The sequence below is a fragment of the Manis javanica genome, chromosome 17, assembly GCF_040802235.1.
Source record: "Manis javanica isolate MJ-LG chromosome 17, MJ_LKY, whole genome shotgun sequence".
Taxonomy (NCBI): domain Eukaryota; kingdom Metazoa; phylum Chordata; class Mammalia; order Pholidota; family Manidae; genus Manis; species Manis javanica.
In genome coordinates this window covers 6,029,420-6,042,848 of record NC_133172.1, presented here as the reverse complement: position 1 = coordinate 6,042,848, position 13,429 = coordinate 6,029,420, and the positions used below count along the sequence as shown (strand labels likewise).

At 45.5% G+C, this 13,429-nt stretch overlaps 1 protein-coding gene across 18 annotated transcripts in view; it reads right to left on the bottom strand.

Annotated features, from left to right (window-relative positions):
- LOC140847184 (uncharacterized) overlaps positions 1 to 13,429 on the bottom strand; it is a 53,275-nt gene that overhangs the window by 27,782 nt on the left and 12,064 nt on the right. For 6 of the 18 annotated variants that reach the window (XR_012126904.1, XR_012126907.1, XR_012126908.1 and 3 more), the window contains exon 4: positions 10,764 to 11,007. Coding sequence is in view for 5 of the 18 variants with exons in the window: in XM_073226579.1 (XP_073082680.1) it covers positions 3,772 to 3,979; positions 4,422 to 4,492; positions 4,578 to 4,664; positions 10,764 to 11,007 (610 nt within the window). In the remaining 13 variants the exon portion in view is untranslated. The other 12 variants (XM_073226579.1, XM_073226582.1, XM_073226580.1 and 9 more) reach the window with 11 other exon arrangements.

Sequence of the window (13,429 nt, the reverse complement as noted above, 5' to 3'; positions counted from 1 at the left end):
CATCTCATCCAACACCCACTGCTCCCCCATTCTGCATTTGCAAGGAAACCCTTTTTGAACCCCCACCATGACTGTCACTCACTGAGCCTCTTAATCACGTACTTCCTGGCCCATTACCTTCTCCCCAGTGTGGTGATCACTCCCACTTCTTTTACTCATTTCCGATTATTTACAACCTATGTGCTCTTTTTCAAATTTGAAGTGATCTATTTCAAAAGCTGCGTGTTACGGCCTCTCCTGTGATGTCCTGCCCCCGGCTCCCCGCCTGGCCGGCGGAAGGACTCCCACGAGCTGGGTCTGGTCTGCGTCTTCTCCCTCCACAGACGTGGGTGTGGGCTTGGTGGGGAACAGCTTCTGTTCAACTACAGGGTTTGTTTACACGGTTTCAACCCACCAAGACTGAGATTTATAGGGTTTTTTCCCCCCTTTCCTTTAAGACTAGCACAGAGAATATGTTTGGTGATTGAACTGAATATGGGGCTGTTAATTTAGAAATTGAAAATTTGAGAGATAAAGGGAAGCAAAAAGCAAATGAACAAAATCACGAAGCTACAATTACTATGTATAATACACTAAATCCGATTCTGAACTTCCTGAAGGCTAAGGTAGAAAATAGAGGTTTGACTTCATTGGTTCCAGGCCCCCACCTACTAGAATAGGTGCTTAATCAATACTCCTTGGAAACTAATGCCTCTTCTCTGAGGACAAAGGCTGACTTTCTGTTCAGTGATATACTGGACATCACTGAAGACGCATCTCAAGAGAATGAGCTATCACCTCACACCAGGTAGGATGGTCAGCACAGAAAAGACTAGGAGCAGCAAATGCTGGCGAGCATGTGGAGAAAGGGGAACCCTCCTACACTGCTGGTGGGAATGTAAGCTAGTTCAACCATTGTGGAAAGCAGTATGGAGGTTCCTCAAAAAACTAAAAATAGAAATACCATTCAACCCGGGAATTCCACTCCTAGGAATTTACCCAAAGAAAACAGCTTCTCAGATTCAAGAAGACATATGCACCCCCATGTTTACGGCAGCACTATTTACAATGGCCAAGATATGAAAGCAACCTAAGTGTCCACCAGTAGATGAATGGATAAAGAAAAGGTGGTACATATACACCATAGAATACTATTCGGCCATAAGAAAGAAACAAATCCTACCATTTACAACAACATGGATGGAGCTGGAGGGTATTATGCTCAGTGAAATAAGTCAGGCAGAGAAAGACAAGTGCCAAATGATTTCCCTCATCTGTGGAGTATAAGAACAAAGCAAAACTGAAGGAACAAAAATAGCAGCAGACTCACACACTCCAAGAAGGGACTAGAGGTTACCAAAGGGAAGGGGTGGGGGAGGGCGGGTGGGGAGGGAGGGAGAAGGGGATTGAGGGGTATCATGATTGGTGCACATGGTGTGTCTGGGGTCACAGGGAAGACAGTGTAGCTCTGAGAGGACAAATAGGGACTCTGTGGCCTTACTACATCGATGGACAGTGACTGCAGTGGGGTATGGGGGAGCCACTCGATAATAACAGTGAATGTAATAACCACATTGTTTTCCTTGCGAAACCTTCAAAAGAATGTGTATCAATGATACCTTAATAAAAATAAATTAATTAAAACAAAAATGTAACGGCAGGTTATGACAGCAAAACAAACAAATTTTTTTAAATTCTGGGACCTATACCCTCACTCAAATCTTTTTAATATTGGAGAAGGAAAACTCAAGTCATAATATATGGTGAGAACTTTTTTCACTGATAAACATTATACCAATAGTTTTGTGCAAGATGTTTCCTTGGGTTAATACTAGCACACCATTACCGTCAGTCACTGCCCCACAGATGAACTGACTGTTCCATCTGCACACATCCCAGAAGCCTCTGCGGAAAACCGAAGGAACAAGCTCACAGTCAGCACCTACTGTGTGCTGGGAGCTCCACGTGTACGTTCACGTAAGCTCCCTACACATGTGGGGAGCAGGCGCCATCATGAGCGGCTCCAGCGCTGCGAGACTGATACTCCTCAGCACGGGACAGTGTGGCCAGAGTCGCGCAGGGGCCAGGGGAGCAAGCGTTCACTGCCAGGTCTGCCTGACCCCAAGACCCCCGCCGGCCCCTCTCTACTAGGCCGCCTCCTGGAAGCCATCCCCTGCTATCAAAAACCTTCCAAAACCACACCTGCGTCACGGACCCCCGCTGACCCAGAGATATTAACTGCAAGGATTCTCCAAGCATTTTCCCCCTACCTTTCCCAAGAATCTGTCAAGTAAAATGACCTAAGAGCAAGAATCTTTTCTTTTAAAAGGAATTTAGACAACAAAACCCTTCATTTATATTTTGCTTTTTCATCACCAACTTTGCTGTAATTTAGAAAAGCAAAAGCTTAGCCGCCTAGCTTTTTATAGCTGGGATGGTACGGGGAGGAAGGATTTCGGCAATTACACACACGCAAGGGCAGAAAATGCCAAAGCCCCAGAATACGCCAGACTTCCCCAGGGGGCAGTGAGGGAAGGTGTCCAGGAGCCCCGCCCGCTGCCTGCGCCCCCACCAGCCACGGCGCTGAGGGGAAGGAAGGCGGAGGGAAGACACTTTGTCACATCGATCTGCGTGCCCTCAGCTGTCCCTGACGGCTGCTCTAGATCAAAAAAGGCCAGATAATGCTTGGCACATCTGATTTTCAAAATGGGTGCATAACTGTGTGTGCTGTGTTTAAAATGGAATTTTTAAAAAGGCTAGAAAGAAATACAGCCAAAGGTTAAACAGAACTTACACCCGGATAGTGTGGGATTACCAACTGTGAGTTCCAGCTGCGTTTTTCGACTTCTTCCAAAATTATCAGATGTTATTCTTATAAGAAATGTCTATGTAACTGCCTGTGGTATATCAGTTTAAATATTTCCATTTTCAAGTTTTAAAGAAGTTGGAACTAGAGGGAACTACCCAGAACAGCTGCTTTCTGATGAGCCCCAGAAAACTGAAGTCACGGAGGGGATTCGACTACTACAGACGCAAACCGCCTGGGATGTGTTTGCCCGGGTCGCCCTGTTCCTGGTGGGAGGCCAGCAGGCCAGAAGACCTATGTCACTATAAGCTTTCAACCTTTTGTGCCAGGACTCTTCCTGTAACTGGGGTCTCTTTCTCGTTTCATCATCAATTTTCAAATTTCTAAAATACATCCAGTAAATTCACCAGTTTCCTTTGTCAACTGTGTTGAAACTTAACAAATTGCCCCCCCTTTCTAGCAGGAATGGCGCAAGGCCCAGTTCATTGCTGCAGTGGCATCACCTGTGCGCCTCTGACAACCGTGACTACCTCGGCTCTCACAGGACAGGAGACATGTATCTGAGCGCCGGTTTCTGGCCGGAATCCAGCAGCCCCCGCACGGGGCACTTCCCTGAAATACTTCATTTGCTCATTCACTCATTTATTGCAACACTTAAGAGGCAGATCCTTGGTACTCACTGGGGGAGTGTGGTTCCCTGTCCTCCAGGGACTCACAACCTGCTTGGGAAAACCCACCGACATGAAACGTCATATAGGAAAATGATGCAATGGAGATTTGGGAGACTTGAGGAGGTGCCACACAAGTGGCGTTATGATGGCCGCGCGCGAGGATTCGGGAGGCAAACAGGAGGGGAAGGGACTCCGGGACGAAAGGGGGCAGCACCCCAGATGAGTAAGTAACTGACTTGTGTCGCTTACAGGTGTCCCTGGAACATCTTGGTCCTCTCCTTCTCTACCCTTGACAAACAAAAAAACATGGAAACGTCACAAATTCCTGCATGCTATGGAACCCAACAACCATAAATGCTCTGAAAATATAAAATGGAACACAAATACTAACCACTGTTCACAACAAGCAAAGGGGAAAAGGTGTCGTTGCCGCTCCATCTGGAAGTGAACCATCTCAACCAGAGAGACAAGCACAAAACGCCCGAGGACGCAGGGGCTGCAGACCGAAGGGCCCGGATGCTGCCTCGGAGGGAGGAGAGGAAAGACCTGCTGCTGTTTTGATATTTAATAATTCTGGTATTTTATACTCCTCACTAGCCACACTGACAAAAACACAGCTTCATTTCTAAGACAGAGCCCCGGGGGCAATTAAGTAATTCAGTCCCGCCTGCTCAACTGATGATGGTGTTGTTCACTGTGAATACACAGTTTCTTTTCCTCTTAAAAGAGCTGGAACCGAAAAAAAATATCCTGAACTGACTCTGGCCTCTTAACATTGAAGAAAGCGGACAGCACTGTTTTTATTTATTCAACCACCATTCCTCCAGTTCACTCATTTACCCACACCTCGGTGCGCTGCTGTGTTGTGCCCTAGTTGGCATGCGCTGCCCTCCAGAGGCGACGTTAGTTTCCTAGGGTTGCTGCAGCGAATTACCAGAAACCGGATGGCCTGACACAATACACACCTATTCCTGCACTGTTCCGGAGGCTGGAAGTCTGAAGTCCAGGTGTCGTCAGAGAGGGTTTCTTCCGCAGGCTGGAAGGAGAATCCGCTCCAGTCTGTCTCCTCTAGCTTGAGGTGGTGCCGCCTCCCCCTGGCACTCCTCGGCTCGTGAACTCACCACTCCAGTCTCGGCCTGTCTTCCCACGGCCATCTCCCCCGTGTCTGTCTGTGTCTTGTCTCCTCCCCTTACTGGACAGCAGTCGTCCTGGATTAGGGCCCACCGAATCGAGGGTGACCTCATCTTCACTTGGTCGCACTTGCAAAAACCCTACTCCAGTCATGTTCACAGCTACTGGGCCTAAGACTTCCACATATCTTTTGGGGGTACACAGATCAACCCACGACAGAGAACATGTACGTCATTACATGCCATAGCTGACTTATCCTACTGCCTGCTCCACCAAGCCAGAGGCTGTCACTGACATTAAGGAGACTGCAGTCACACACACACACACACACACCCATCTGCCCATCTCCCTTGCTCTGGTCACAGCTGTGGGTTTAGCTGGCGGGTTTCATTGTGCTCTTACTGACCCCTCCACCCGAAGACCGTGAGCTCCGGGAGCACAGGCACCATGTCTGCTTTCTGCTCCCCATTACATCCCCATATCCTTGCATAGTGCCAGTGACACACAGGCTTTCAGGAAAGTATTGTTGGGTAAAGGTATGGAGAGATGAACAAACCAGCCAGATATAAATGAGAGAGGCCCACATGGGTAAAGTGGTACACACAGTAGGCCAGCAATGAGGAAGAGAGAGGAAAAAATGATTGATTCTGATTAGTAGGACTGAGGAAGGTTTCATGAAAGAGAAGGCATTTGAACTCAGGCTTGTGGGGTTAATAGGCTCTTATAAGCAAATAAGGAGTTAAAATGTATCCCTCACCGACCAAAGGCTACAGACACAAAGCATGACCTCGGGGGGAACAGCAAAGAGGCCAGACGAGCTGCAGCCAAGGGTACGTGAAGGACGAGGAACACCGCGGAATGAAGGAGGAGGGAAGGCAGCTGGCAGGGCTCCGAGCACAGGTGCCCTGAGCGCAGTCGGGTGCCACTGAGCTTTGCTGAGAAGGGAGATGACAGGGTCCTGCCGGCGCTTCAGACGAAACAAGTACATAGAAATGACGCGTGCCAGTGTCCCTGCATCACCCTCCTGCCTGAGTATAGTTCTTGTATTACTATGAGGAGTACTTTAAATTCACCTGTGCATCCGCGATGTACTTGCTTGCCTAAGGAACTAAGAACTGTACTTAAATGGTAACATTTTCAAATTATTAATTTGATATGTATGTATTAATTACTGTATACATTATATAATTACATGCTTTTACAATTAAAAGATCGTATCTGAGGAGTACTTAAATAGGAAGATGTCCCAGGTCCTAAACCTCTTCTCAGAATACTAAAGCCCAGGGGAAGATGGATTTTCTACCACAGCAGCAGGAAGGACTTCCACCTGCAGCGAAACCTTCCGGGTTCTGGGCTAAGCCTGATGCGTTGGTTTCAACTTGAGTCTGGGAAGCACACCGACCAATAACACGCACAAGGAGGCGGCGGGGACTCCCATCTGCTGTTCCCTCCATGAAGCGCCAGACCCCACCACTCCCCACGGACATCTGCAGAGCAGGCGAGCACCATCACAGCGGGGCTGAGAAGGCAGCCCTGTCACCCATGGAAGTGTGTTCGGAAGCTGGGACCCTGCAAAGGGAGAGCTCCTTAGTACGGTCTCAATGCCTCCAAATGTTTTCGGTAACGATGCGAACACTCTTAGGAAGAAGTATTCTGCCACTCCCCTAAAAAGAGGCTCCCTGTACGGAACAGTTAACCTAAAGACAACTTGCCCAGCCAACAGGTTCTGCGTAGGCAAACGGCAGGCTGTGCGCACGGAAAGGGCCCGAGAGAGCAGAACGGAGACGGCATGAAGGACAAAGAAACCTCGTCTCATCTTCACAGGCCCCAGGACGTGGGCCCCAGAATTTCTAGTTTATGGTCATCTCTTTGTTATTTAGACTGGAAGACACTGGAAGGTTTAGGACTGTGCTTATCTTGTTTCATACTAGCTGCCAATTCCTATCACTATGCCAAGCACACAGATGTCCAAAAAATGTGTACTAAAAAGCACGGAGTGCCAGACAGGACAGCTCCTACCCTGCTGCACTGGAGCATAGTTCTCTGACCTTGAGCATAACCATGCATATAACATGTATTTATTTATATACTTTATATATATATATATATATTTTAATGTAATCACTTAAGTATACTTCTAAATTCCTTAGACAAATAGTACACAGCAGATACACAGATAAACATAAGTGAAAATTCTGCCTATGATTCTACTACCTCCCCCACTGAACAGTGACCTCCCTAAGAAAAGGAATAATATTTACTTATTCCTAGTAGATTGCTTGACATTAGAAACACAATTCTTGAGTCTCAGGAAGCTCAAGTAACTTGCGTGAAGTTAAATAGCTAATTAAAAGGAGGCTTAGGTTGGAGCTAGGTCTCTCTCCACCCAAAACCTATGCTTTTCCTATATACCAGACGGTAAAAGCAGATCCTATGACACGGCTTGGATGCACCGGGCCTTGTGGGAGGGTTACAGTGTCTTTAGGGACAGCCTGTGCCCCAGCCTTGGATGACACACAACGTGCATGATTATTTAGTGCGTTTCAATTATTTAATGCCTAGTCAAAACACAGTGACGTCATTTACACATATGCGGAAGCATGTCCATTCCCAATGGTGGGTGTCAGTAATCATTTTCTGAAATACAGGGAGATTTGGGTCCTAATGATCCTAAATTTCTATTTAAATGGGGTAAGCTTAGGTGGACATAAAAATTTTTTAAAGAAAATTTTTAAAAGGCCAGTTCCTATTTTATGTATCATCTAGCTCTCATTAGGAACTATTGTAAATCTCCTGCTCAAACCTCTTCTCCTAAAACCCCTATCCATGTTCTTACTCAAGGAAACACAGCAAAGAATAAATCTTCAAAAACAAATTATTTTTAAACTTCAGCTCCCCACAGAGAAAAACGAGTTTATCCTTTTGCCCGAAGACCCAAAAAAAAATTTTTTTAATTGAAAAAAAAAAAAAAAACTTCCAAAACACACTGGGCTTAAACCTTCTTTTATAAACTCTCCAGTTAAGAAATTATAAGTTAAGCACAGTGGATAAAGTGAAGGTTCCCGTAGCCAGGATTCTCACCTGGCCATGGCTGGCTGGCTCCTCCACACGTGTGGGGAATACGTTGCTACTGACTATATAGGGAGCTCCACCCAGTTTTTAGGTGGAGAGAGACCTAGCTCTGGTTTCAGCATAGGTTTTAGGTGGAGAGAGACCTAGCTCTGGGCGACATGCACAAGGCTGCAGGGCTGCATGGCCCCAGGGCAGCAGAGACTAGAGTGGTGGCACTCCCAGGACAGAGCCTGAGACGGCTGAGGCGCAGAGAGGCCCACAGGAGAGACCAGCTGGCTGCGTGCAGACTTGCTCTAAGGTGGATGGGATTCTTGTACTTGACCTGCCACCATGGGAATAAAGTTGGGTATAACCCTTTGACCCCAAGAACGTTCTACTGTCATTTCTTTGGTCACACTGAATCCGTAGTGAACTTGTTTGGGGCCGAAACCCATTGGCAAGACACTGTGTCAGGAAAATGATAAAGTATTTGGTATTAATAATCCTGCTCCTGCTTGCCGGCCTGACACCGGACTGGCTGTATTTCGTTATCCCGACAGAGAAACAGTGGGACCCCACCAATCAAATGTGTCCTCTTCCTGCCACAGGCACCACCACAAGGAAGCAGTGTATTAGCCGGAACACCAGACACCTAGAGGCTGTGGCAACTGGGACTTAGATAATTCTAATTAAAAGTAGAAAAGAAACCAAAATAACAATCATAATTTTTAAGACCCTGTATGAACTGGAAGGAGGGAGGAGAAAAACAATTTATTTAGTAACAGCTGTGCAGTCTAATTTTTTTTTTAATCATGCATGTACTTTCAAAAGCACTCATTCCCAACTGCTGTCTCCATACTGGCAAATCCAAGAAATTCAAGACACTGTAGACGGGAATAGATTTGCTCTTAAATCTCAAGGTCAAAGGCAGCATCTGCTGTTTCAGAGAAAAGGGCTTTTTCTTTGCTGGTTAGTTTGTTGTGGGGTTTTCTTAATAAAATAAAATTAAAACAAAAGTAAACACAAATTTTCTAGATGTTCCTTCAGCACCTTAGGTGTTGCAAAATAGAAAAAAACTCCATTAAAAAAAAGAAGAAAACCAGTGTTTGATATTTGAATTGCATGGAAAGCAGTCATGCTGTTGTTTTTAAAGTTGACAGGAAAATTCATTTTCATACCAAGTCTCTCTCAATGCATTTGGCTATTAAATTATTCAAGGAATTTCTCTGCATATAAAGACTGATAGTATCTATGCAAACCATTTCTGAAAAGTACTTTCACCTCCTGTAGGAGACAGATGGACAACAGGAAAACAGCCTATCGTATTCCAGGCAGACGAAAAGATTGCAGTTGATCACATTAACACACCAGGCGGGGAAAGAATCATAGAAGTAGCCAGATGAGAAATAACTGACAAATGGAACCAAATATTGTTCAGAGCCATCATTTTGAAAATAAACATAATTTGGAGCCCTTTGTAATTCTATTTTACCTGTTCCGTGTTCAGAATCCTAGCTAAATTAGCATAAATGTCAGTTCCAATTTAACCAGACATTGAAAATCTAGTGGAACCTTATAAAAATATGCTATTATCAGGGGAAAAAGGCACCACCTGCTTCAAAGGCTTTTTGTGTTTTGGTAAAAAATGTGTTCTAAATCTCATGATGTGAGTTGGACCCATAGTATTTCAGATTGTGGGATTTTTTTTTTGTACTTTTACGTGATTTTTATCAGCATCCCTTGAGAAAATACTCTTGCTTCGACGAAACCTAAACAGTTCCTATTGATCAATCTCTCACAGACGAAGGTGTTTCTGAAAACTATATTTCAGGAATGGTCAATATGAAAAGATTACAATGTCATTAAAATCACAGATGAACTACAGCTGAAGATTCTCAGAAGCGGACTGCCTTGCCAATGGTTTTCAGCCCTGCGCAAGTTCACTGTGGACTCAGTGTGACCAAAGAAATCAACAGCAAAACGTTCTTGGGGTGAAAGGGTTATACCCAACTTTATTTCCAGGTGGCAGGTCAGTCACTAGAAGCCCGTCTCTGCCTCTGGGCCCCTCTGCACAGTCATCCTGCACAGCCGTCCTCTGGGCCTCTGTCCTTGGTGCTGCCACCACTCCAGCCTCTGCTCTGCTCTCCTGCAGCCTTGCAGCCCTGCCACTGTGTGGTGCGCGGAGCACTGGGAGGAGCTCTTTTTATAGAGTCAAACTGCCCACAGGTGTACAGTGGGCTAGTCAGCCAGGGCCAGGTGAGAATCCTGGCCACAGGAACTCTCATTTATCCACCCTCCACCCCTCCAGGATTCTCTCCTCTCGGTCCCTGTGCAAGGAAGCTGGAACATTGTTCTCCAGCCTCTCCAGCAGGAAGTCCTGCAGACACACAGGCCGGACTCGTGGCTCTGTCTCTGACCCCTGCCTCTCTGGTCTTAAGGGCTGGAACTGCTGCTCTGGTTTCAGCTGTTGCCATAGCTCCAGTGAGATCCTATGTGGCTTCCCGTCTAATTTCCTTCCATCTACTCCTGCCTGCATCAAATCAACCCACATCTGGGTCCTTGTAACCCTCACAAGGACCCTCAAATTCCTCCTATGAGTAACAGGTCGTATTTCTTTCCGGATTCTCGCTGACTCAGCTACCGTACGTGTCACATCGCATTTTGTAATCGCTGCCTCAAGGCACGCTGCACCGTCAGGGAAGACAGCTTTCCCACCTCTGATCCCGACAGAACAATTCCATCCACCCCCAAGTCCCACAGACGCAGGAGCCAAGCCGACACTGACTCCGAGGGCTTCTGCCTAAACTGGGAGCCCAAACCCACCGGCTCAGCCTGAGCACAGGCGCAGACCACAGAGTGCCCCCCGACCTGGGAGGGGCCTGCTCCTCTCCTGGGGGACTTTCAGCTGCTGGGTCTTTGTTTTCTTTATAACCACTGGGCCTGCTTTCAATACAGGAGGCGCCAGGGCCTCCCGCACCACCCCCTTCATCCTCCCCCAGCTCCTCCATTTCCGGGGCTGATGGCACCTTTCCCTCCGCTCCCCCACGTGCCTCCTCTGCTACAACCTTTACCTTTTCTACTGTGCCTCGCAGCAAGGCTACCTCTGTCTTCAGAAGCTCTCTTACCTTCAGCTCAATGCTGCGCAGCTGACGTTCTCGTGCAGCCTCCGCCTGTGCCTCCCTCAGGAGTTCGTCCTTTTCCTTGACGGCCTCTTCCTCCTTCAGAACACCTGTCAGCGCTGCCGTCTGGTCTCCAAGGGCCCCTTGCTGCCGGTGCTCTCGTGCTCCCGCCTCAGGGCATCCACAGAAGTCTGCAGCTCGTGTTCTCGCGCCGCTATTTCTTGGGTCTCCTCTGTAGACCTTTTTAAGACTGTGAGAAGATAAGGGTGCGGAAAAAGAAAGGGGGCATTACAATTAGCATGTTTAATGTGTGTGGGGGGCGGCATGGGGAGGGCTGTGCAACACAGAGAAGACAAGTTGGTGATTCTGCAGCATCTTACTACGCTCACAGACAGTGACTGTAATGGGGTTTGTGCGGGGGACCTGGTGAACGGGGGAGCCTAGTAAACATGTTCTTCATGTAACTGTAGATTAATGATACCAAAATAAAGTTTAAAAAAAGATGTACGCACCCCTATGTTTATCGCTGCACTATTTGCAATAGACAAGATATGGAAGCAACCTAAGTGTCCATCAGTAGCTGAGTACAGAAAGAAAATGTGGGACATAAACACAGTGGAATATTATTCGGCCATGAAAAGAAAAGAAATCCTGCCATTTGCAACACCATGGATGGAGCTAGAGGGACTTATACTCAGTGAAATAAGCCAGGAGGAGGAAGACAAACACCGTATGATTTCAGTCATTTATGGAATATAAAAGAAAGCAAAACAGAAGGACCAAAAGAGCATTAGACTCAAACATACTGAGAAGTGACTCGTGGTTACCAAGGGAGAGGAACTGGGGATGGTGGGGGGAAGGGCGAGAGGGATGCAGAGGCCCAGTAATTCACAGTCACAGTGTAAGCTGGTCGTGGGACAGCAGCACAGCATGGAGAATACAGTCAGTGTTTCTGGAACATCTTTCTACATTGGCAGATAACAATCATAATAATATGGGTAACTGCTGTACCCCTGTACTGTACATCTGAAGCCAACATAACACTGTATAGCAGAGACACCTCAATAACAAGTAATCAGCAAAAGACCTAAACAGACATTTCTCAAAGAAGACGTACAAATGGTCAACGCGTATGTGAAAAGTTACACAACATCACTCATCATCAGGGAAAAGCAAAGCAAAACTACGATGACATATCATTTCACACTTGTTAAAATGGCTATTATTAAAACCCAAATGATAACGAAAACTGGCAAGGATGTGGAACAAAAGGGAACATCGTCACAGTGTTGGTGGGAATGGAAATGGGTACGATCACTATGGGAAACATAACGGAGGGTTCTCAAAAAATTAAAAAACAGAACTACCATGTGATCCATCAATCCCAGTACTGGGTTTACATCCATGGAAAATCAAATCAGGACCTCAAAGACATACCAATACTTTATGAATTTTCCCCGAAAGACTGTTCACAATAGCCCATGTGTGGAAACTTAAATGAATAGTGACACAAGAATGGATAAAGAGAATGCTATATATATGTACAATATAATCCTACTCACCTTCACAAAGAGGGAAACCCTGTCATTATTTGACAATATGCAGAGCCCTGGAGAAAACTATGCTAATGAAAACAAGCCAGATACTGAAAGAGAAATACCGTATAATTACACTTGTATGTGGAATCTAAAATGGTCTAAATTAGGGAATCAGAGGGTACAACACTGTTGGCCAGGGGAGGGGGAAGCAGGAAATGGGGAGATGTCATTCAAAAATCAAAAAGTACAAACTTTTAGTTATCCAAGAGAAATAAGTTCTGGAGATCTACAATATAGCTGGCACACTACAGTATATACTTAAAATTACTTGAAAGTGTAGATTTTATGTTGTAATCTTAACATTCAATAAACATAACCATAGTAATAATAAAAAAAGGGGTTGGGAGGTTAACTTTGGGAGGTTACAGGTCTGTTTATGGCCTTGATAGTGATTTCATTGTGATGTGTACATAAACACAAATTCATTAAGTAGTATACATTAAACATATACAGTTATTTATATGTCAAACATACCTCAATAAGGTAGTTAAATAAAAAAGAAACAAGGAAAACTGATTGAATAAATGGGCAAAGGACTTGAGTAGTCTCTCAAAGACATACAAATGGCCAAAAAGTGTATGAAAAGGTGCTCAACATCTCTGATCACGCAGACAAATTGAAAATAAAGACATGATGAAATATCACCTCATCCCTGTGACAGTGGCAATATCAAAAAGTAATACAAGTAGGATTGTAAATATGTGGACCAATGGGCAGCTAGAACCCTTGTACACCTGCGGGTGTGAATGTAAAATGGTGCAACTACTATAAAAAGGTATGGCATCTCCTCATAAAATCAATAATAGAAATACCTTTCTAACCCAGTGATCCCAGTTTCGGGTATGTATGCAAAAGAAATGAAATGAAGATTGCAAAGAAACACAGCTCAATGTTCATTGCAGCATTATTCACAACACCCATGATGTGAAAGCAACATAAATGTTCACTGATGGAAGAACAGAAACAATATGCAGTATATACATACAGTGGAATTTTATTCAGCATCATAAAAGAAATCCTGCCATGGATGCCAACATGAATGAACCCTGGGGACATTGTTACGTGGAATAAGCC